Source organism: Phytophthora parasitica (genome assembly GCF_000247585.1).
Source record: "Phytophthora parasitica INRA-310 unplaced genomic scaffold supercont2.40, whole genome shotgun sequence".
NCBI classification, from domain to species: Eukaryota; Oomycota; class Peronosporomycetes; order Peronosporales; family Peronosporaceae; genus Phytophthora; species Phytophthora nicotianae.
In genome coordinates this window covers 601127-623915 of record NW_008649026.1, presented here as the reverse complement: position 1 = coordinate 623915, position 22789 = coordinate 601127, and the positions used below count along the sequence as shown (strand labels likewise).

Below are 22789 nucleotides of genomic sequence, written 5' to 3'. Positions count from 1 at the left end.
ATAAAAATCAGTCTTAATCGTACCCTCAAGTGAGTACTTCGTCCCCTCAGACCAGGGACACGTGAACGGTCGTTCACTTAGAGTTTGTATACTCTAGAGGAAATAAACTTCCTCTGCAAAAGGTGCTGTGTGACCCCGTCACACAATGAATGGTCACTAGCAGCACTAAACATTCTTGCCCTGTCACCTGAATGCCGATTTACATCTGTAACAGTCTTTGATGGACGCCCGACAAGATCCATGTACGCAGTATAATTATTCTGTTCTGTTTCAACGAAGTCGATGTTTGTTTGAGGCCGTACTTCGGATCGGTATGGTGATTCATAATGATTAACACCTGCTGTGTTATTCGCAAATGACTCGCGCACAGCACTTTCACAAGTCAAATTGCGGGTGGACGCAGGTACCAGTGGCTCGATGCTCGTGCGGTTTTGAGTCAGTGATGGCCAAAAGTATATTGCAATTTTTGGAGTTGCCGCAATACTAGTCGCTAATGCCGTACTGCAAGGGTTTGGGAATTGCAATACATATTGCAGGGCGGTTAGAGACTGCAATCTGTACTGGAGCCCAACACCTAACCGGTGTCTCGTCCGCGCTGCAGAATGGGTGGTGTTCAGTTGTCGATACACACTTGACCAACTCAAATACATACTTTTTGAACCATTCTGCTATTTGCACCACTTCCTCCAGCCCGTCTTCGTCTCCGCCATGGCTCTTAACAAGGCCGCCTTCTCGACTAGCTCAATTCCGGAGGGGGTGATCTTCTTCTTCGACGTGGAGGTCGTCGACAAGAACGTCACGTATCAGTGCCCCAAGTGTCCGTCCAAAGCGAGACAGATGTGGAAGACTGGTTACTCTAACTTGCGGTAGCACCTCGTCAGTTGTGTAGGCTCTGACTATATGAAGAAGTTTACGACACCAAAGAAAGCTCAGTTCAACCCGCTCGGCTTTACAAGAGAAAAGTACATCTCAGACAAGGCGTTTAGCGTTTTACGGTGGCTAGAATGGGTCATTATGCGCAACATGCCGCTGTCCGAGGTGGATAACCCCCTGACACGCTCTTTAGCTGGTCATGACTCAATTTTCAGCAACTGCCTTGCCACCTACATTATTCGGCTTGTCTCCCTTGTTGAAGCTTCAATTCGGAAGACCCTCCCAGATGTTTTGGCATTATGATGGACGGCTGGACCGACGTTTCCACGCACTACATATGCGTAATAGCTACGTACATGGAGAACGACACGTACAGGGAGGTCCTGCTTGGGTGTTCAACCCCGTTAAACGAGAAGCACTACACGGCGGAGGAGTACTACGAATTGCTGGAGTTCGTCCTGTCTATCTACGGCAAATCCATACCATCACCCTCAGTCATCATCAACAATTGTGCGACTAATAAGTCGCTCGCAGAAATGGTGGGCGTTCCACTGATCGGCTGTGGCTGCCACAAGTTGAACTTGGCCGTAAAGACCTTGCTTGCTCGTCGACCGGTTATGGAGAAGACTATAGAACGGATCGACAAGCTGGTTTCTCAATTACGGAATTTGAAGGTGGCTGGAGCACTTCGCCTGCTTACACCCCATTGCCCACTCAAACGCAACGGTACTAGATGGTCCCCTACTTACAAAATGCTGGAGCGCTTTGTGAGCATCGAAAACGCAGCTAAGGAGCTCGACGACATTGACCCCATTCGTCTTGCAGACTCGGATCGGATCAAAGAAGTCCTGCCGACCCTCGAGAACTTCAAAAGTATTATGACGGATCTACAGAAACAAGGCCAGCACATTGTAGTTGTTCATGAAACCTTCCAGATGATAGTGGAGGACTTTCCTGAGTTTAGTGACTACCTGGCTGCTGATGCAGAAATTATGCACAATCCTCTTTTTGAGAAAGCCTGCGTCAAAATTATTAGTGGTAAACAAGAATCGCTTACGGATGGCGAAAAGGCGCAAGTAAGCCATTTTTTACGCCAGCCAGAGCCTCAAGAACCTGCCTTGGAAAGGTCTACAGGAAGCAAACACAGTTACACCAGTCTCTTACGTGACCGAAAGCGCCAGCGGCTCACGACAAGCGAGGACTATGTAGATCTACGTTTCATCTCCGGCACCTCTGCATCTGCGGAACGGCTATTCAGTAGCGCAAAGCACGTCTAGCGGCCGCCAAGAAAACGTTTGACGCCAGTTAACTTGCTTTTTTTTAAGCATAACAGGCGCCTTTGGAATGCTGACATGGTATCGCAGGCCATGAAAGCACGTTCTACAACGGAGTCGTAATTTACCAAGTACTGCAATACATACTGCAAGCATCTTCGGCATTGCAATCCATACTGCTAGGTGACTTGATAATTCAATACATACTGCTGGTTTAATTTTTTTCCGCAATGCTCTCCCGTACATTTTTGGACATCACTGTTTTGAGTATCGATATGGTCCCAATATTAAATGCGTATTCACTGCCGCCGATAACTGCGTGGGTACACCGGTATCAAAGCAAAGTGGTCTCACGTACCACCGGCGCTTCGACCACCCCTCAAATCAAGCATGACGTTATGCTATACAAAGCCTACAAAGCTGTCACAAAATTGCACGTCGCATTGAATATCTAGCTCAAGACGGGGGCCCAGGCACATTCGGATACTAAAAGGCGACGTAAAAGGCGCGTATCGACACCTCCGGATTGCAGCAGAACAAGTGTTTAGGATGGCAGCATCCGTAGAAAAATTGGGTATCTTGGTGGTACATCTGGGAGCTTAATTTGGATGGTCAGGGTCACCGTAGTTCTACTGTATGTATGCTCGAGCTATATCTTGGCTGATACCAACCAATTCTCCAGCCACGGTTTCCGATTCTGGTGATTTCGAACCATTTTTTTTTGTTTTGGTTTCGAATGGGCAGATGACCTTGTCGTAGGCGGGCTCGACATCGGCGACAGACTTCATCTTGCTGAAGTCACCCTCCGGCACGCCATGCTAGTGGTGCAGGGACCTCGGTCAATTAATGAAAACAAATTTCCAGAATGGAGCACGGAATTGGTGGCACTCGGTCTATTGTGGAACACAACCAATCAGACAGTATCGATCCCAGACGAGAAGATCAACAAAACTCTAGCCAGAGTCCGCCGTCTTTGACAGTCTAGCTCTGAAGCTCTTCGAGCGACTAAAATCTGATGCTGCCGAGCGATATCCCGGCATCGACGCTCGGTTAACAGCTCTTATAATACACATGCTGAAGGTGAAGTCATTGCTGCAATACGAAGGGGCACCAAAACGCCCGCACCCAGGCAGCGGAGGCGCTGCAATGAACAATCAACCTGGTGCCATCCTGCAGCACGCCCTTATTCACGACGACAATTTAATGAAAAGTACAAACTAGCCCGAAAGACGGCCTAAACGGAAATTACCAAATCTCCGAGACGAATTACCAAGAGAAAGACTAACATATAGAATTTTGCGCTGAATCTATGCATCGTTTTCTGTTGGTTTGAACCAGTTTTACCCTTATAGATATAATCCCACTGCGAGCCGTTGAAGCTTGCGAAGCAAGCATTGACACGTAAAGATAAATATAAAACTGCATCAGAGCATGGTCTACCTTACCAGCGGTAGGGCCACTACACAGCGAAATGGTTGGAAGAGGCAAATTCCGACTACAATTTTTGTCTAGAACCCAATATCTCTAAAAATAAAAATAAAAAATACGCGCTTTGGCTTGTTTTGCCGCTACATTCGGGGCTGCTCGGCCTGCGAACAATTTACTAGAGCTTACTGAAATAGACAGCAATAAAGAGTCGAGGTATGTATTGGAAAATATCATTTTATAACGACCAAATGGGCTATTAATGCTTCCTCCAATCAGATTTATTCTATTACTACCCGGGGTTGGCGTCTCGAATGAAGTTTGGGACTTCTGCTTAATGTCAAAACATTATTGGACTATCGATCTTAGAGGAGTGTGGCTAATGGACCTCCTTTTCTCTTATTGTATATTCTGTATCCATACTTTAGTACCACAACATATTGTTATCCATTAGATAACATTCTCAAAAAGCTGTCCTGTCGCCATTTGCGTAGAAAAACATTTAAATACAGATTCAATGTTTAAATATTGAATCTGTGTAAAACGGACTATGTTTTCGGATAGCAGACACATGAATATCGCATTTCAACTTTTTCTAATGTTGACATCTCGCCAGAAATGTTGGTTCGGCGTGTTATTTCTGTGATAAGTACGATCCTATGAAAACAGTTAGCTTCATTGGTGGCCAAAAAATTAAATTTTATGGGATTACGAGCTGCTACAATAGGATACTGCCTATATACAAATCAAGTTGTATGGAAGTGCAACCACCTCCGGTAGAATAGACTCCTCCTGACTTTTCAACTTGCCATCAATTAGACAAGGGGATGAAGACCGAAGTACTGTGAACGTCACATTCCAACCCCTTTAGTGCAGTAAGTGCCAAAATGCATTATTTTTTTTAACTAGAAAGCTAGAAGCAAGCATACCTGGGCTGGCAATATCCGCCCTACAAAGCATGTGAGAATTGGTCATCCTATTCGTACTGGGTATCGCGTTGAGACGCCGATACACGAGGTCGGTACGGCGCAGGGCGGATCGCAATTGCTGGCGCATTCGATAATGACGCTGGGCTCTTGCTTGCTAAGTTCGGACACGCTCGCCCATAGACTCGTAACTTAAGAGAACGATTCCGTTATGGTCACTATCGCGAGCCCGCAGTGGCATTAAGCCAACGTGGAAGTTGGTTAAGGCTGCGCAAAGTCTAGCAAAACTGTAAAAATCCAACAGACGAAAGATAATATCCAACAGACGGTTACGTCACACATGTACTACATGTAATAAACTTACCACAGATCACAACAAATAAAGTGGCAATTTCATGTTCCATTTGGTGTCTTTGCTTCGCTGTCACCGCGATGAGATCCAATGGCAGTACTGCTGTAGCGAAGTGCTGCAAAAAACAATTCAATAAACAAGTGATCAAGGATTACTAGGGCTGTTTCGTCCAGATTTTCGTCCAGATGCATTTTATATTGCGCAATAAGACCGGAGTAGTAGGCACCTTTGCCATGAATCTGAGCGTGACAGCACCCTAGAGTTTGCAGGAAGTCGACTGCCTAAAGTACTGTGCGGGTTGTGAGCTCAAAGTAACGAGGATTCAACGCCAGTTTCCTTTGAGGAGCGGTAAATAAATCTGGTCCAAACAAAGGTTTATATTTTGTTTATATAACCGCACTGGGACCAACGCACGAAACAGCTCCTCTACGTATACTATCAGCTTCTACGCGTGATACTATTCAGAATACTGTATCACGTTAAAACTCAAAATTCAAGTACAGGTGCATACTGTAAAAATAGGTGTTGGAAAAAGTTTGGAGCTATAATAGTCCTGCAAGGCAATAAGCAGAGCTGGGGGAAATCGTTTTGTGATTGTAAGATTATGGGCGATTGTTGATGCAATATTGATTAGTGGCTCAACACAATCTACAATATGGTTTTAGATATTGATCAGCATGGCTAATCGACACCATAAACTCTATGATCCGCCGTTTGAATTGTGTCAATGCCAACCCATGCGATAGGTGATCTGTCCCTTCGATGATCGTACCTACCCGCCAAGTCGACACCATAGTAGGATGGGTGCAGTCACATTTTCAACTACTGAAGGTGTCAACTAGCTTATATCCTTCATTAAATGCTTCCCCTATCCTGCATTTAAGGTTGTCGAAGCATATAATATGCTGCTTTTGTCCGGGGAGAATTGCATTTTCTTTCATCATCGAGGGAATTCGCCACTCGCTTGCTTCCTTTAGTACTTATGAGCCTCCGAAGGAGTAGCTTCACTATTCGGGGTTGTATTTTTTTTTTCAGGAATGCACTGGTCGACGGGTTACGCTTGGGTCGGCGTGCACAGAGAAAATAAGAACTAAACTACAGCCCTCGTGACGACGGCAGCGTAGATGAACAGTGCACATACAGCTTTCGACAATCTCTACCTTTGAGATTGTAGATAATGCAATAATTGATTGCCTTGCTCTAAAATGTACAACCTTTATTTCCACATCTCTGGGCAATAAGTTCCCGACAACAGGTGGCATCGATCACCATGTGATCAAAAATAACAATGACTGGCTTTCAATCCTGTCTGTGATAGACAACTGAACATACCAACAATGGAGGACCTGGACAATGCTGGCATTGGCACCCTATCCGTCTTGACCGAACTCTCGCAGGACTGTGACACACCTGCAGTTATCACACTACGAAGAGATGGGCGAAACGTCCTACCTGGTTAACAACGCTCAATTCACAGAGGGCAATGGTGCGCTGGGGTTGCGGGTAGGACCAAACATGCTTCTTTCCAGTGCTACTGCGGCTATGAATATGGAGAATAGCAATCATATAATTAACATCATCCCTCCGGACAGCGACGACTCCGTGAACATGGTGTCATCTCGACTGAGGGAATCGAAGAACGGCGCTAGATTAGGAATGCTCAGGCAGCTACGCGCAGCATCAAGTATCTGCACAAGCTCAAGCAACGCGGCATGATCTCGAAAAGGAAGAGTTTATGCTATTGCTGAAACTGCAGAGGCTGTGACTTGTCAACAACAGTTTGGGAGCTGGAACTCCCGCGAAGACCAACTTGTATTGTTGATCAGATTGCAAAAGCAAAAGTGAGTTATCTAGTTTAACTTGCGGGCGCTCTCGCTTGCCACCTTGGCAGTCCAGGGATAGCCGCCCTCAGAGCCTGCTCTAGTAGCACTCAAGTGCAAGTCTAGCAGCAGCTGTGTCCTTGAATGTCCGCACGTGTCTTCTTATGATACGGCTGAACGCTGTTCATGCCAACATCATGATTTTGATCATGATGTGCTTCACTATACACCGTCGGAGCACACTCCAAGTGTGTTGGCTGCGGGTTGTAGGAGCTATTAGAAGATGTGGCCCTGCATTCCACCATCACACTGCCCCCCCCCCCCCCCCAAGCTTCCTATAGCCGCCAGCAACACGTCGCGAATACTTGTCCTTATGATTCTAATTGTTGTCTAGTCGAACATGCCTCGTCGCATGTGTCGTCAAAGCCGGTCCATCAGCTTCAACACGTTGCAGTGTTGCAGGTTCACTTTCCGAAGATTTGCAATGGTCCAATTTCATCCAATGAATGTCGTTCCATAGGATAGTCATCCTATCACAGAAGCTGAGATGTTCAAATCCAAATTGCATTGGCAATTTTTCGTTTTGTAACCCCAAACTTTGCCAGTATGCTCCTTGGTGAGGCTCCCAGTGTTTTGATAAGTATCCGTCCCCAATCCAATCGCAGTCCGCTCTTAGGTGCAAATCCTCGTCAAGTTGATAATCAGGTTGAACAGGAAGTGTCCAAAACTCCGGCCCTAGACAGAGTTGGAGGTTGGCGCGACTAGCGATCGATAGTTGTTGATGTAGCGCGTACGAAGGTGGCATCACCAGTATGAGTAGCGTACTGTAGCACAAGTTGTGGCACATCTTCATTCATGGTCTTCAAGGGCTCTCAGGAGTCCTCGATAGGCTCGAGACCAAGCCACTTCACCTTCACCTCGTAAGCCTGCACGTCTGCTTTCAGTCGATGATCTACGATCGCCTCTACGGCCAGCAGAGTCCCTTGAGAGGCAATGTGGTCGAGAAGCTCCTCTGTCACATTGAGCGAGTCGTCTGCATACAGTTTTAGACGAGATGGATGTACGTCCATTCTTTTTCCATTGACCAAATGTTCCACAGTGAAATAGTAGTCCACACTGCCAACCACACGGTACGGACCGACCCACATTACACGTAGCTTGTTTGCATATAGCTTCTCATCGACACGGGAACGTAGGACGTAATCACCGACAGAGAAGTTTATTGGTTGATCGTAGTGTGGTCGTAGCCGGTACCGTTTGGCCTGGCGTTGTCGCTCGTCCTTGACGGGCTTGTGCATGTTGCAAATGTTCTCTCGTAGTTTGTTGAGACGCTCTACGGTACTTGGCTTTGGCTGGTCCAGCGTAGTTACACCCTACCCTCCCGGAAAAAACACCGTGTCTACTGCACTGGGGCATGGGAGTCCCGTAAATAGCTGAACTGGAGCTCGGTTAGCCAGCGACGGTACCGGGGAGTGATTTAGGCTGGACAGCACCAGCGGAAGTAGGTAAGGCCAGTCATCCAAGCTGACTTTGTACCCCAGTGTCAGTGCCCTCAGTACTTGCAGGATGTCCCGGTTCACACGCTCTACTGAGCCGTTCTTCCAAGGTGAATATGCTAGCACGAACTCTTGACGACCTTTCAGCCTTCGGACACGTTCTGATACCACCTTGCTTTTAAAGTGCGATCCAGAGTCGCTTACCCACACCCTAGGTGCTCCAAAACGACTGTACCAGTCCAAAATGGTACTCGCTGCAACTTCAGAAGTAGGGCTATCACAAGCCACCAGCTCCGTAAAGTGCGTTGCCTCATCCTTCAATACGAGCGTGTAGCGAGAGGTGCCGAAAGAATCACCCAGAGTCAAAAAATCCCAGTGTAGTGTCTCGTTCCGTTCATAGGTGTAGTGAGTTTCACTAAAAGGTCGGGGGATCACTACCCTTCCTTTCACATGTAGGCAGAGTAGGCATTACGAGCAGAATTCACGTACAATCCTTGTGAGGCCAGAAATGTAAAACAACCGGCGTATGTGGTTCACCATCACATGCATGCCGCGATGTCCGTTTCTACCACAGTGAGCGACGATAATAAGTCTTTGAGTCAAATCGTGAGCTCCACTTGGTATCCAAATCACGTCATTCATAAGCCATAGTTCATCACCACTCAGTGTTGCACCCTTCGGTGCGTCGTGCAGTGATTGCACGCTGCCAATCTCCTCGACTGTAGGCCAGAGGATGCTGTCCTGGTTCAGTGGGCGTAGCGGTGGAGGCGAAAGACTAGCCCTTGAACCGCTACCACGCTTGCGATTGGCTCGTGTGAACCTCTTGGCCGAGTGAATACGCGCGGTTGGGAGTGGTTTGCCGCCCCACCTCGAGATCAAGTCCGTCGTCACGTTGTGAATCCCCTCATAGTGCTCTATAGAGTATCGGTACTCCAATAGTTTAGTAGACCAGCGTAGGAGTTTCCCTCGCACATGCTTCTTTAACTCCTTGCCAGGAGCGAAGAGGTAGACGATGCTCCGGTGGTCGCAGTATAGTTTGAAACCTTGCGGTCGAAGCAATAGATATTCCAGTCGTTCAGACGCGTGAACGATCGGGAATGATTCCTTCTCGATAACACTCCAGCTAAGAGCTGAGCCAATAAAACTGCCTCCCATACAGACCATCAACTCATGGTCCTGTTTGTGGATCGGGATCTGCGGCTTCCACCGACTCACTTGCGATACAACTAGACTCCAGTCTGAATCAGAGGCATCCGACATCAGTACTAGCTGCTTGGTTGAGTCTGGGTATGATAACGTCGCCGAATGTGCCAACAACTCCCTTACTGCATCGAAATTTTTCAATTCCTCCACTGTCAAGTCGATTTGCACACCTGCTGCAGCTCTCTTGGTCTTTCTAGTGCAGCCCAAGGCTGCGTCGAGACGTTCCTGTAATGGCCTTGCCACACGAGCGTAGTCAACTAGACCTGCGCGCATCCAATTGGCGGTACAGAGAAATTGCTGCAGTTCGGCTGCGGTCGTTGGCGGTGGCATATCTCTTAAAGCTTGGATGCGACTCGAGTCATGACCGATTCCATCCTTGTTGATGATTTGGCCACACCAGCGGACCTCACTTTGAAACAAAGAGCACTTCTTTGGATTTAAGATAAACCCAAACTCGTCCAGTCTCCGAAGTACGGCACCAATAATTTCAACCAATTTATCAGCACTTTCTGCAAAAACGAGGAGGTCATCGATCCACACGATGACATTTGTGTTCACCAAATCGCCTAGAACCATTTCCACCGTCGGTTGGAAGTGTAGAGCACCGTCGGTGCTTCTTTGTGGAACTCGAGTTGGCGTGAACACGCCACGGTCGGTCATGTACGAGAGAAATTCACTGCAACCCTCGTGCAATGGGAGCTGCCAGAAGCCCTCGAGGAAATCAAACATCGCGCAGTACATCATTCCCCTACAGTGTTCCAACGCCACCACAAGACTCGGCATCACACCAGCGATAGGCTCGGTAAGAGCATTTGTCGGTCTATAATCCACGGTTTGTCGGTAATCATCAGTGCTGGGCTTTTTAACCGGTAAAGCTGGACAACACCAGCGACTCTCACGGTTTTCATAAACCCACCCCAACTCAACAAGCTTCTTGTTTAAAGCATCGAGAAATTCTGATTTTTCCTGGCTGTATTGACGTACTTTGCACCGGTCGGGAGCTGCACCGAGTTTTAGTCGGATTTTCAGAGGAGGAACTCGGGCTGGTGGATCATTACCAACCTCCAGTCTCCAGCCTCCAAAACGGCGTAGAACAATGTACAGTCTGGTCGTGGTGTATTCATCCACAACGCCACGGTCAATTATGTCATACACCAGAGTATCCACTACCTTCATTACCACATCTTCCTTGGTTGGTTTACAGGTCGGCATACCTTCCGGTTCATCAAAGGTCTCATCATCATCTCCACGCGTTGCAAGGTATTCTAATTGACGTTCCACATTTATGCCAAGCTCAGCTAAAAAGGTTTTGCCAACCAGAAACTCGTCCTCGTCGGACTGCACGGTCAGGCATCGCTTCTGGTCTTGGCATCGTACTGGTCCCGCAGCCGTATTTAATGTGAGGATCACATAGATAGCGCGGGTCGATGTCAAAATCGTACCCCCAACTGCACGCGATTCAATTGGCTTACACAATTCCACAGGGACGATATTCTCATCAAGCTCGCAAAGTCGATTAGCATGTTCTCGTGAGGTAGTCCGACCCACTATCAGCGCAGTAAGGCAGCTCAAGGAGTCCATTTAGCACGACGGTAGGCCGATCCTGCGCGTTCGTGGTCGAAGTACTCTCCACACGCTTCGTACGGGTTCGCTTATTCCCATTTCCAGTAAAGGTTTTCTTCTTGTTCTTCTTATCAGCGAGAAGTGCTTCCTTTCCCGCTTCGTCAAGATCGGGGCATTCACTGAGCCAATGATCTTTCCCGCAGTGAAAACATCCTGCTCGTGGCTTGCTTTTCACCGTTGAAGTTGACGACGACTTCATTGCAAGGACAGTGCGGGGTTGGTCGTCATTATTACGCCTTTTCGTGCCTGGTGATGGTTGTTCACTTTTCTGACGTGAGCCACGATCAGTACCACCCTTGGGCTTTCCTCCACTGTTTTTCCAGCTTGATTACTGCCTGCGTGTTGACAGTAATTGGTCCACCTTGGCTTGCTCAAGCGCTTTCTCTTTCACGAGGACGTACAGAGCATTCTCGTCGGATTTGCTTGTAGTGTCCACAAGTCGGAGGTGGCTATCTACTGCATCACGTAGGGCCGCAGGTGCTAAATGCGTCTTCAGTACTCGGCATTTTTCCTTAATACCTGTTGCTGTAGCAAAGGTACTCACCAATCCGTTCTCCAGAATGATCTCATCACACAGCATGAAATAGTTCAGGACACGGGCCTTGACGTCTCGTTGATCAAGGTCCATCATCAACCTTGCATCAAAAATCGAGTCAATATCAAGAATGACGTCATTCATGACATTACCAATGACCTTGTCCAACTCGGACACAATCCTGTCCTCCGTGATCTTCTCTACGGTGGCCCCCCACTCAAACTTGCAGAGAGTTTTCAAAAGTTGCCGATTGAACGAGTTCTTTACGCTCCGTAGAGCTTTCGACTTGTCTTCGCCAGTGGTAGCGCACCGAGCTTCGATTGCGTCCTCATACTCCTGCCTTTCCCTTTTCCACTTGACAAGGACAGGATGGGAGATGTCGTTCACGTACGGGGGTACAATCGACGAGGAGGACACCGGTATCGCTGTCGTAGCAGCCGTTTCAGTCGTCTCAGTCAACCTGGTACCTTGGTTAACGTGAAATTGACGGCCGCTGCGAGTTCTCATTGTTCACACTTGAACTAAAGTTAACTTTCTGATGTGTCAACAACAGTTTGGGAGCTGGAACTCCCGCGAAGACCAACTTGTATTGTTGATCAGATTGCAAAAGCAAAAGTGAGTTATCTAGTTTAACTTGCGGGCGCCCTCGCTTGCCACCTTGGCAGTCCAGGGATAGCCGCCCTCAGAGCCTGCTCTAGTAGCACTCAAGTGCAAGTCTAGCAGCAGCCGTGTCATTGAATGTCCGCACGTGTCTTCTTATGATACGGCTGAACGCTGTTCATGCCAACATCATGATATTGATCATGATGTGCTTCACTATACACCGTCGGAGCACGCTCCAAGTGTGTTGGCTGCGGGTTGTAGGAGCTATTAGAAGATGTGGTGTTACACGACGCTTCTCCGTGAGGTGGATAAATCAAAAGTGCGTTGGTTTATAGATTCTGTTTTCCCCCTTCCTGGTTCATGTATACGCATACAACGTCGTCCTTCAAGGTCCACTGGTCAATACCCGCAGGCCACGCCGCCGCTGTCACCGCGTCCGGATCCAATGGGGTGTGCTCGCGTGCAGCTTGTACCAGTAACACGCCGCCGTGTTCTACATGTGGCTCTGCATTCCACCATCACAGAGGCTTCAGGGTCTACAAGCTCAGAGAAGAAAGGCCCAAGTGGGTAGCGTGACGTATGGAGTCTGGCGTTCTATCGCCATACAACAAAATCAAAAGCGGCGAGTTTCCGAGAATCAACACCGGCGACTGAGGGCGGCGATCAATAGTCGACATGCACTTTTTTGCCAGTTAAGTTTGCTACTTCTTGCGAGTCGTGCTGATAAACAGCTTGAGTAGTGGAAGCCGGTAAATCCACCGTAACCTTGAGCGTCCCGATGTGAGAACTAGCTCTGCCGTTCGCTTTGGCTTTCTTGCTAGGCGACAAAAAGCGCAATTAACGAAGCGATTTTGGTTTGGAGCGGTTTGTGTAGTAACTAGGCCGATTATTCAGGAAAACACTGACAAGGGTTAACCGTTAACACACATTAACGTTCTAGACGCAGCATGACAAGTTGCATCAAGGAAATGAGCCAGCGGTGGGCAGTTTAAAGTCAGTACCTTCCTGGATGCTTCACTAGCTACTATATCGTCCAGTGCCCGTTCCATATAGAAGGCGTGGTGAAAGCAAGGGCGGTATACTTGATGAATCAAAGATGTAGACGCCCACCAACATAGGTATCCCTATCATAGTCGAATACAATCTACATCTCTGCGGTGGCTATCGCTATTCACTTCGTCAGCTGAGTAGTATGCTTCCAGCTCTCAGCGGCATGTTGGGAAAAGAATTTTTCCAAGCAAATTTGGACGTTTGTCAAGCAATTGGCAAATCTGCAGACGTTTTTCAAGCAACTTGTTTGAGTTCGGTTATATACTAAATTATCAAACCGAATTACGGTATTTAAAACTAGTACCATTGTAATCGTGAATATTTTCTTAAATAATGTACTTAAATAATTTAATTTTATCAGTACTTCATGCTGATGGAATAATTGTGTTGTTAGCTAGTGCAGCCTTTTCAATGCAGTGTGCAAGTTCCTCCACTTCTAAATATTCAGTCGCACCGTGTTCGAATTCACATCACCACACGTAAACTTTACCGTCGAGTGCGTACGACTTCACTTGACCAGGCACGTTTTCCTCCAAACCTTTGCTTTGCTTTTGGTCCGGTGGAACCCACCAATATGGCGTTCACGTCGTCGTCGATACGTTTGTCTATGCCTTGCCGAGGTGAATTGCTGACAATATCACCGTGGCGGCCCGACATAGTCATTGAACATTCGGATCTTCCATTCAAAACTATAATTCGAATCACACTCTCGCAATCTTCATGAGAAGAGCACCTGTACTGATAGGTCTTACGAAGTGTGCTGGTACTGTTCGTCAAAAATCGGTATTTTACGTTCTGAGCACGATTTGCATGCAGCCTTGCCGCTTTCTTTGAGTCGAACGTTCCCAGATCTACAATTTCCTCCTCGTCGTCGCAGTCGTCGCAGTCGTCGCCACTGTCGAATAGATGCCATAAACCCAATTCATCGGTGGTGTCGTAGCTTCCGTATCCGTCGTCACTGCTGTAGCTGTCGTAGCTATCGTCTCTACTTGACGAGGAACTCATCGCCACGATGTTCGTTGAGGTCGCTAGAGTCTTATTTGAAGCTTGAAAAACGACCAATGTCCAACAACAGAAGTTTTTTTTTAGGCTTTGGTCTGACTGCTGTTCTATAATTGCCTTAACTTGCTTGAGAAACGTCCGAAAAATATAACTGCTTGATTTCCATCTGAGAATTGCTTGATAAAAATCCGCACCCCGGCATGTTGACGTCGCATTCGAGCAGAACAACAGCGACCATGATGAATAAACAAGCAGCTTGATCAGCTGAGTCTCGCTGATTCGAACAGTTCCTGCGCTGTTGGACTCGGCATTGATGTCTAGCATTCCACGATTATGCAAAAGGAAAGGAACGAGAAACTGCGCGGTTACAGCGTCGTAGGTACCTACTAGGTACACAAGGTAAGCGAGAGTATTGAAACCTGCACTTCCTCGTGCATCACACGTCAAACAACCCCGTTGTAGTGACCTCATTGACGTCACACGGTCGCTGCATTTGAAGCAAACAGGACGATTCGATGCATCATTTCGGTGTCCTGTCCATCACTACGTCCCGAATTCGCCCCACTTCCGCCGTTTAACATCGTGTGTGCCACATCAGCTTATTGTCAGAACTTCTTTCACTATATTCCCCGTTAGAACCGTCTTCCGTCTATCCCTGGTTTCTACTAACTTTCACAGGCTGACGCGCAATCAACTCCATGACGCATCCATCATTGCACGCACTCAGTCGCCAATCCACTGTCTACCTCCCAAGCCCTCCATGATGCTCTCCAAGGCTCTCCGTCGCCCCTCGCTACATCGGCCTGTTGCCTCCGTCATGAAGTATCACATTGGAGTGCGTGAGACGCAGCTGGGGGCCGACGCGCTATCCAAGCAGAAGCAACAGCTGCGCACCCAAGGCGCCAGCTCTGTAAACCTTGACACACCCGTGTTCCAGGTCTTCGGCAGCAATACCGACATTGGCAAGACGATCGTGTCCGCGGGTATCTGTCGCAGCGCCGCTACCATCGCAGCTAGCAATGGTGGACGCATTGAGTACATTAAACCCCTTCAAACCGGTACCGACGACGACATCCCCGGTTCCTTCCCCGGTGATGCTTCCTTCATCGAGAAACACGCGCTGCTTAAGGACCAGAAACAAGGGGACCTTCAATGTTCCACTTTGTTCTCATGGAAGAACCCCGTGTCGCCTCATCTCGCGGCGCAGATGGAGGGATACACCATCACCGACGAGAAGCTACTGGAGCTGCTATCTGACAAGCTGAAGGCTATTAACCAGGTCAATGGAGCAAAAGCTGCAGACAGCCTAGTACTTGTAGAGACTGCAGGAGGAGTATGCAGTCCCTCGGCCTCAATGAGGTTCCAGGTGGATGTGTATCGCGGCATGCGGCTCCCTGTGGTGCTTGTTGGCGACGGCAAGCTCGGTGGAATCTCTACGACTATGTCAGCACTCGAAACACTACTGATTCGTGGATACGACGTGGCTGCGATCTGCTTGATTGAACAAGACGGTCTGGACAACAAAGCGGCACTTGAGCCGCGCACAAGCGAGCTCGGAATCCCGATCTTCACTATGAACGCTGTTCCGCCCATGCCTGAGCCATTGAACAAGTGGTTCGAGGATCATGACAAGGTGTTTGCTGATGTTAATAAAGCACTCAAGTCGTTCCACAAGACTCGACTGGAAAGCTTCAAACGCATGGAAGAGCGCGCTGAGCAAGTGTTCTGGTGGCCATTCACACAACATAAGAAGGCTGGCGGTCTCTCTATGATCGACTCGGCCCACGGGGACGAGTTCAGTGTATACCGTCCGGATAGCAACACGGTGGAGCCTCTATTTGATGCCTGTGCGAGTTGGTGGACACAAGGTGTCGGACACGGCAACTCGAAGATGGCGACGGCTTTGGCGTACGCTGCAGGTCGCTACGGCCACGTCATGTTCCCGGAGAACGCACACGAACCAGCTCTACAGTTGAGTGAGAAGCTGCTCGCATCGGTTGGTAAAGGTTGGGCATCTCGTGTTTACTACTCGGACGACGGCTCCACAGCCGTCGAGGTGGCTCTGAAGATGGCGTTCCGGAAGTATGTGCTCGACCATAAGCTGGAGTACGGTGAGTTTATGTCGGATGAAGCCACAGGTTCCAAGATGGTTACTTTGGCTCAAGCCAATTGCTACCACGGCGATACATTGGGAGTCATGAACGTAGCTGAGAAGAGCGTGTTCAACGAGAAGCAGCACCCCTGGTACCGTCCAGAAGGAGTCTTTCTCAAGGTCCCGACAATGGCTCTGCGTGACGGCGAGTACGTGGTTTCTATCGACCCTGAGATTGCTGGTAGCGCCAAGACTGAGGAGAAGCTACCGTCGTTGAACGCTGCGTTCGATTCTAAGCGTGACCAGAGCTCGCTGGCTGATGTCTACCGCAAACACGTGTCTAAGATGATCGATGAGACGGAGGAGAAGAATGTTCGTGTGGGTTCAGCACTGATTGAGCCTGTGCTGATGGGCTCCGGTGGAATGTTCCTGGTGGACCCGCTGTATCAACGCATGTTGGTACAGGAGTGTCGTGCTCGTAAGATTCCCGTTATTTACGACGAAGTTTTCTCGGGTTGGTGGCGTCTAGGAGTGGAATCTGCACGTGATCTGCTTGACGTTGACCCGGATATCGCCTGCTATGCTAAGCTTTTGACTGGTGGCGTGGTGCCGATGGCTGCTACGCTTGCTTCGGAGGAGGTTTTCAACACTTTCTACGCCGATTCCAAGGGCGAAGCTTTGCTTCATGGGCACTCGTTCACGGCGTATCCGATGGGCTGTGCTGCTGCCGTGACGGCGCTGGATATGTACGAGATCTTCAACAATGCCAGTGGGCCTATCAAAGACGCCACTCGCACGTATTGGGACGTCAACGCTCTTAAGGAACTCTCCAGTCGTTCGTACATTGAACGTACGTTCGCTATCGGTACAGTGGCGTGTGTGGAGCTAGCGTCTGAGAACGCCGGATACGCATCCACTGAAGCTGCTGAGTTTATCCACGTCCTGCGTAAGAACGGCGTGTACGCTCGCTCGCTGGGTAACGTGCTGTACATGATGTGCTCACCACTAACGACCCAGGAGGACTGTAGCAAGTACCTAGGAACTCTGATTAACCAGATTGAGATCCTACAGGCCAAAAAGTAAGCAATGCAAGACTAAGAAGAGTATACAGAATGTTGTATTGGCCTGACTCTCGTAAGATGATTTAGGAGATGACGCATCCTGGATCGGAGGTGTGCGTTCCACCTGCGTCCAGTCGCTTCTTGTCGATGAGGATGTTGAGCTCCACCATGGCGTCGTCAAACTTGCTGATGAATTTCTGACGATCGGGCAGCGCTCTCATCTCTCGGTCGTGGATCAGGCGGTTGCGTAGCGTTGCTACATAGCGGATGGATCGGACAGTGGGCACCGGGATAGCGCTCTCTACGGACGAAACCTTCTCGTGCAGCCCCTGGCCGTGTGCATTGAACTCTTTCTCCAGCAGATATTCGAGCTCCTTGGAGGCCTCGATGGCCAGTTGGTAGTCGTTGTTCGAGTGCACGTACCCCTTGCTCGGACCATTCCCCATTGCAACTAGCACTTGTACGATCTCAGATTGTTTCTGAGTAGTGTGCTCCACATAAATCAACTTCAACCTAAATAGCAACAAGAAAACTATGCGGCAGTGTTGGTATTTTTGTTTTCACATTTTTTTTTTGATTTTTACGTATAAAGGATTTGATACGACATTAAAAACATTTTTGTAAATCATTCTCACATTGTTGACGTAAAAAAGATTGTGTTGAAGCTAGATCTCGCTGCTTCATTATCACATTTGCTATCTATCATCGCTGCTGCACCTGTGGACGAAGCTACAACGCTCTAATGGATCTACTGCCTGGGCTGCAGGATTCATCATGCCTGGCCAAGCGTGGACGCCCTCCTAGTGCCCTCAGTAGAAACTTTTACCGTTTAAATGAGCGGTGTAACAAGACCATGTGGTGGACTGTGTATAAATACTGCTATGCGGCTCATGTCAAAGACCGAGCAACGACACCGTTTCCGACACATGTCTATGGACGTAAAGAAGCCTGGCAAAAACACTTGTCGGACTTCTCTTACTACACTCTGGGAACGCATTTCTGAGCGAGGACAATACAAACTTGAGTCAGCACGGTGGTCCCAATAAACAATAATGCACGTCGCCACCGGAATTTAGTGACGGTGAAAAATGGTTTTCTGGCATTTGCTGCTGGAATATCAAGCAAAAGCCTTTTTCCTGACTCGTTTGTGGAGCTGATGTCATTGAGACGGTTGTTAGTCTTTTTGAATGTTCGTTGTGGAGGGATTGGAGCTATTTCGCATTGCCATGTACTAAGCGATCAAGTATTAAATGAATACGTCGAGCTGCACTCGATGGAGCAACGTGGCAGTGTGCGAGCGATTCAGAATCGAAGTGGCGGAAGAGTAAACTTCTTGTCGGATGTGTGGGAAACGATTGCGAAACTGCATACGCTGGGGTGTGTAATTGCATTGTTTGGACGGATTTTATTTTACGATTTAAAGGATAGTGGTGATCGACATGACGGCCTTGCGCTTGCTGAGCAGATGGAAGGGGTTATCGACGAGCTATTGCCATCGGAGTGGAAAGTAGGTGCAACTGTGACTGACAGCACCGGACAATGTAGCCGGGTACGTCGTATATTGGCACCTTGCTTCGCCAATATCGCCTTCACACGTTGTTTCGCACACGACGTTAACCATCTGGTGAAAGCCATTCTAAACTCAGCGTTTAAAAATATTTCCAAGGAAGCCGCAGGAGTTGAAAAATTTCTGAACGCTTCTACTTCTAAATAGATGGTTCGGGCTACTAAAGCAATGACTAAGTGCTATGGCGATAGTTTTGCCGTTTTCACGCTATGTGAAACTAGGTGGAACTCGATGTAGGCCTGTTTTGCGTCATTACTTCGTGTACGCCTTAGAAGATATGGCCTTCACATATTGGGGTAGCCCGGATCTCACGGACAATATTCGAATTTGAGTTCTGGACGAAGTTGGAGACTGCGGAGAAAATTGTTCAGCCATGATGTACTGCTTCATTCCGTCTCCAAAGGGATGAAACTACAGTGTCAGATGTAATTGTTTCATTCATGGATATTTATCGCGGGTTTGTGTATACGGAGATGGGTGACTCTCTCACAGACTTACCGGAAGCTCGTTGGAATGCCTGCGAGCAACCTCTCTTCATTCTGGGGTTCTTTCTTCGTCCTGAATATGTCGTAAAAGCAAGAAATCTTCCACCAACTGTGATTACCGAGCTGGACGATGTTTGTCAATTTGCACAATATTACTATCGTCGCTTTGTAAATGAAGATGACAGCGGGTTACGTGGTGAAATGTTCGATTGGATTCAGGGAAGTTATACAACTTCACGCTCTGCCGCCTTCAGCAGCGATGCAGTGTCGACGTTTTTGGAGTACGCGAAGAATACGAAAACGAACCGCAAACTTCCTGTGCTTGCTCTCACAATATTGTCCATCGCCGTTAATAGGGCAACATGTGAGCGTTTGTTCGGTGAGCTTGCGCTAATCCGGACTTCAAAGTAAAAAGGCATGTAAAATGACAACACTGCCCCCGGGTCCCCAATACACTAATTGTAATGTCTAACTATTTGCTGTCGATACCACGCCGGTAGTTACTATTGTTTATGTGATTATCTGCTGCCAACCGTGAAATCGACGCAATAATATTGGCTTTTATTTGTCGACAGCATATTATGGCAATTTTGTACTATAAATATCTGGGCGCCCGCTATCCTCATCAACCCGCAGAGAGTCAAAATACCGAAGACCCTCACTATTGTTTTATCGAAAATTGTACAAATGCAGTAATATGCATTCCGAAGCCAAATATCACTATACCAGTTATCAAGATACTTTCACTGCTTTACTGTGTTTTTCCATTCTTTGTACCTGAAACTATACTATTGATTTACTACTATCCTAGTAGTTCGACATCACTAATATACTATAAGATACATACTATCGTCTACCCGGAGTTGGAGAGCACGAAAAAGTTGCCAACTCAATTCTCGCGAATTCCCATCAGTCGAACGCCGAGATTCTCACTTCTGCTTTCTCAATGTGCCGCGGTAGTCGCTCTTCTTCACCTTGGGACACCTCTCGCTACTGTGGTGTCGAATTTACAGAGGTCTCACACCCTTTTACATCTATGACATAAGAATTCATCGTCTGAACCGACGTTGTATCGGCTTCGCAACATGACCCCCCCCCCCCCCCTCGCCGTAATGTAAGTACAAGCCTGATTGCGCGGAACTCGTCCAACCAACGTCCAGACCCGCGCTCAGCGTCAAGAGAAACCATTGCAAAACCAAAGCTGGACCACGACCCGCCACGTCACTTGGCCCCCCGTGCTGTAAAAGCGACCGCATGGCCAAGTGCCTACACGTCGATTGCGCCGATCTAACACTGCCCCTTGAGCGACTGAGCGTCATATCGAGTCCACCATCATTAACGACTCGATAGCAGGTCGTGGGTCAGCCAGGTTGATTAATTGGTCAAGTAGCGGCCGCACCTCAATCGTACTCATACTCCGACTTGCACAAATACACAATTCCTTGCTATTTTGCCTTCGTTTTTTTGATCCATTCATCAAGTGAGCTTCGTCAGCATCACATTGGCAGGCCGAGTCTAGTTTTATATTATAATATATCCACGAAGGGCATTTCAATATCCAGTGGATATTATCCACTAACCACCCCTCTCCCCTCCTGGTGTTAATAGCCTTTCAGAAAACATGCACGTGACTCTACATATTAACGGACTAAACTTGGATTTTCTATGGGTAGGAATGGTGTGTGCCACATAGGTCAAACTTTCTAACTAATCCTTGTGGGACTGAACGTACTTCTTAACCAAACCACTACCAGGAAAACCGATTATATTGGGTGCAACTATCCTGTGGTAATCTTAAAAGAGAGTAGTATCAAAGTCAACAGGAATTATTTGCAAAGTTTGAGAGTTAGTTGAGTAATTTTGGCTTTCTGGGGATATATTTCCACAGTAGTTTTGGGTTGGAATGACTCGCCTACTAAAACTCTGCTTATAAACCCCAGAAAATACACATAAAAATGTCTGAGCTTCATCGTGAAGACACAACTTCAGGCCTCCATTAGTTTCGACTCCAGGTCGAAACAATCTGTGATGTTGAAATGAAACATATCGAATCATGTCGTCTTCTTCTCCGACAATCATACTCTAATATGATAACACGATAACTTGAGGTGCAATGGTGGTCCGTTATATAATACAAACTACAAGGTTGTGATATAAGCTACATTCTCATGTTATCATGCAGGGTGAGGTACGCAATTACTGAATATTGAAAGCCCAGACTAGTGAAACTCAGAAGAAAATTTAATCCAGACTAATTGCACGGTCACATTTTTACAGTGATAGTATTAATATTCGATAGGTAATGCTTCTACAGAATATGAATACGATCTTCCACTTCTCCTTCCAAACAGACTCGAATCCGTCCAGTATACTCTGCATCATGTCCAAAGTCCTTATCCCAGTTGCGGTCACACAGAACAAGTCGCATCTCAGACTGGCGTCCTTCGAACACGCAGATATCACATCTACCCGTCCGATTCAAATTCAAAAATGACCAAAGTTACATCCGTCATCACGAGCTTTCAGAATGCATTGCGGTCACTGTGTAATGGGTGGAGCTAGGTACGGAATTGTCGTGCCCAGTAAAATATCGTACAAACCCTTAGCAGACACTCCATTCGAATCGATCACCATTGATTTCAGCGTGGCTTCGGCCTGAAATTCGCTTAACAACCACGAGAAATGTCCTCGAAAGGGATGCTTCGCACTCCATGCCTTTGTGATGCACAAAATATCATACGAACGACCATATTACCGACTTTTTCATAATTTCCGTTCAACGCTCATGTTTCCCCTCGAATAGGGACTCCCTGCCCTTTTGTCCTTATCCAAAACATGTTCCAGACGGAGTATGTCTTTCCTGATGTAGTATTGTAATACCTTGAATAAGCTTGGCTGTTAATTAATATCTGTTGCTCAAATGCTGAACGTGTGTTACATACCAATGAATGGTGAATTTCTGTTGCGAACATGAATACCTGTTGCGAACTTAAGACGACAGAAATTCATTGCTTATAATATGTCCATAGGAATCCAGAGCTTCGACTCTGAGAAGCTGTTGTGTTCTATGTAGAAAATCCGAATTCATTATACGCTTGTTTTAGACAGAGGCACTCATATCGCGCGCTCTACGTATGGCGTGTACGAGTTCCTCCACCTTATACTCCGTTCTACCTCCATCCACAAAGGATGCCGTCCAGATGAAGACCCCATCGTGAGGAGAAAGACGGCAAGCCACAACTTGCCCAATTCGGCAGTCTGGAACTGCTACTCCATCGTCTAGCACCTCAAATTTATCTACCACTGGCCACTTTATTGCTCTACCAGGATCCTTAGTGAACACCTCAACTAGGCGATCGACATCGCATGCGCCGTTTGATTCAATCCGCCTCGTGTTGACTT

General features: G+C 47.6%; 7 protein-coding genes across 7 annotated transcripts; 4 read left to right on the top strand and 3 right to left on the bottom strand.

The window, feature by feature from the left end:
* Positions 1-708: 708 nt before the first annotated feature.
* PPTG_14199 (hypothetical protein) lies at positions 709-2323 on the top strand (the record flags this gene model as incomplete). The annotated part of the gene is made up of 3 exons (XM_008911193.1): positions 709-817; positions 890-1069; positions 1150-2323. 3 exons carry the CDS (start codon positions 709-711, stop codon positions 2148-2150), a joined length of 1290 nt encoding a protein of 429 aa, XP_008909441.1. The 3' UTR covers positions 2151-2323.
* Positions 2324-6284: 3961 nt separating this feature from the next.
* Positions 6285-6566, top strand: PPTG_23519 (hypothetical protein; the record flags this gene model as incomplete). The annotated part of the gene is made up of 1 exon (XM_008911192.1): positions 6285-6566. The coding sequence occupies one exon, from the start codon at positions 6285-6287 to the stop codon at positions 6564-6566; it is 282 nt and encodes a 93-aa protein (XP_008909440.1).
* A 7005-nt stretch (positions 6567-13571) lies between these two features.
* On the bottom strand, positions 13572-14641 carry PPTG_14197 (hypothetical protein). Its single transcript, XM_008911191.1, has one exon. The coding sequence runs from the start codon at positions 14504-14506 to the stop codon at positions 13667-13669; it is 840 nt and encodes a 279-aa protein (XP_008909439.1). The 5' UTR covers positions 14507-14641; the 3' UTR covers positions 13572-13666.
* A 564-nt stretch (positions 14642-15205) lies between these two features.
* PPTG_23518 (hypothetical protein) lies at positions 15206-16426 on the bottom strand. Its single transcript, XM_008911190.1, has one exon. It carries the CDS (start codon positions 15773-15775, stop codon positions 15374-15376), a length of 402 nt encoding a protein of 133 aa, XP_008909438.1. The 5' UTR covers positions 15776-16426; the 3' UTR covers positions 15206-15373.
* An 871-nt stretch (positions 16427-17297) lies between these two features.
* Positions 17298-17823, bottom strand: PPTG_14195 (hypothetical protein). The gene has a single exon (XM_008911189.1). It carries the CDS (start codon positions 17779-17781, stop codon positions 17419-17421), a length of 363 nt encoding a protein of 120 aa, XP_008909437.1. The 5' UTR covers positions 17782-17823; the 3' UTR covers positions 17298-17418.
* A 1519-nt stretch (positions 17824-19342) lies between these two features.
* PPTG_14194 (hypothetical protein) lies at positions 19343-19798 on the top strand (the record flags this gene model as incomplete). Its single annotated transcript, XM_008911188.1, has 1 exon — positions 19343-19798. One exon carries the CDS (start codon positions 19343-19345, stop codon positions 19796-19798), a length of 456 nt encoding a protein of 151 aa, XP_008909436.1.
* Positions 19799-21563: 1765 nt separating this feature from the next.
* On the top strand, positions 21564-21881 carry PPTG_23517 (hypothetical protein; the record flags this gene model as incomplete). Its single annotated transcript, XM_008911187.1, has 2 exons — positions 21564-21575; positions 21702-21881. The coding sequence occupies 2 exons, from the start codon at positions 21564-21566 to the stop codon at positions 21879-21881; spliced, it is 192 nt and encodes a 63-aa protein (XP_008909435.1).
* Positions 21882-22789: the final 908 nt, after the last annotated feature.

Bases quoted from the DNA above. Each gene is read 5' to 3' on its own strand.
- PPTG_14195 (XM_008911189.1), bottom strand. From the start codon at position 17,781: ATGGGGAATGGTCCGAGCAAGGGGTACGTGCACTCGAACAACGACTAC.
- PPTG_14197 (XM_008911191.1), bottom strand. From the start codon at position 14,506: ATGCTAGACATCAATGCCGAGTCCAACAGCGCAGGAACTGTTCGAATC.
- PPTG_23518 (XM_008911190.1), bottom strand. From the start codon at position 15,775: ATGGGCGGAACAGCGTTCATAGTGAAGATCGGGATTCCGAGCTCGCTT.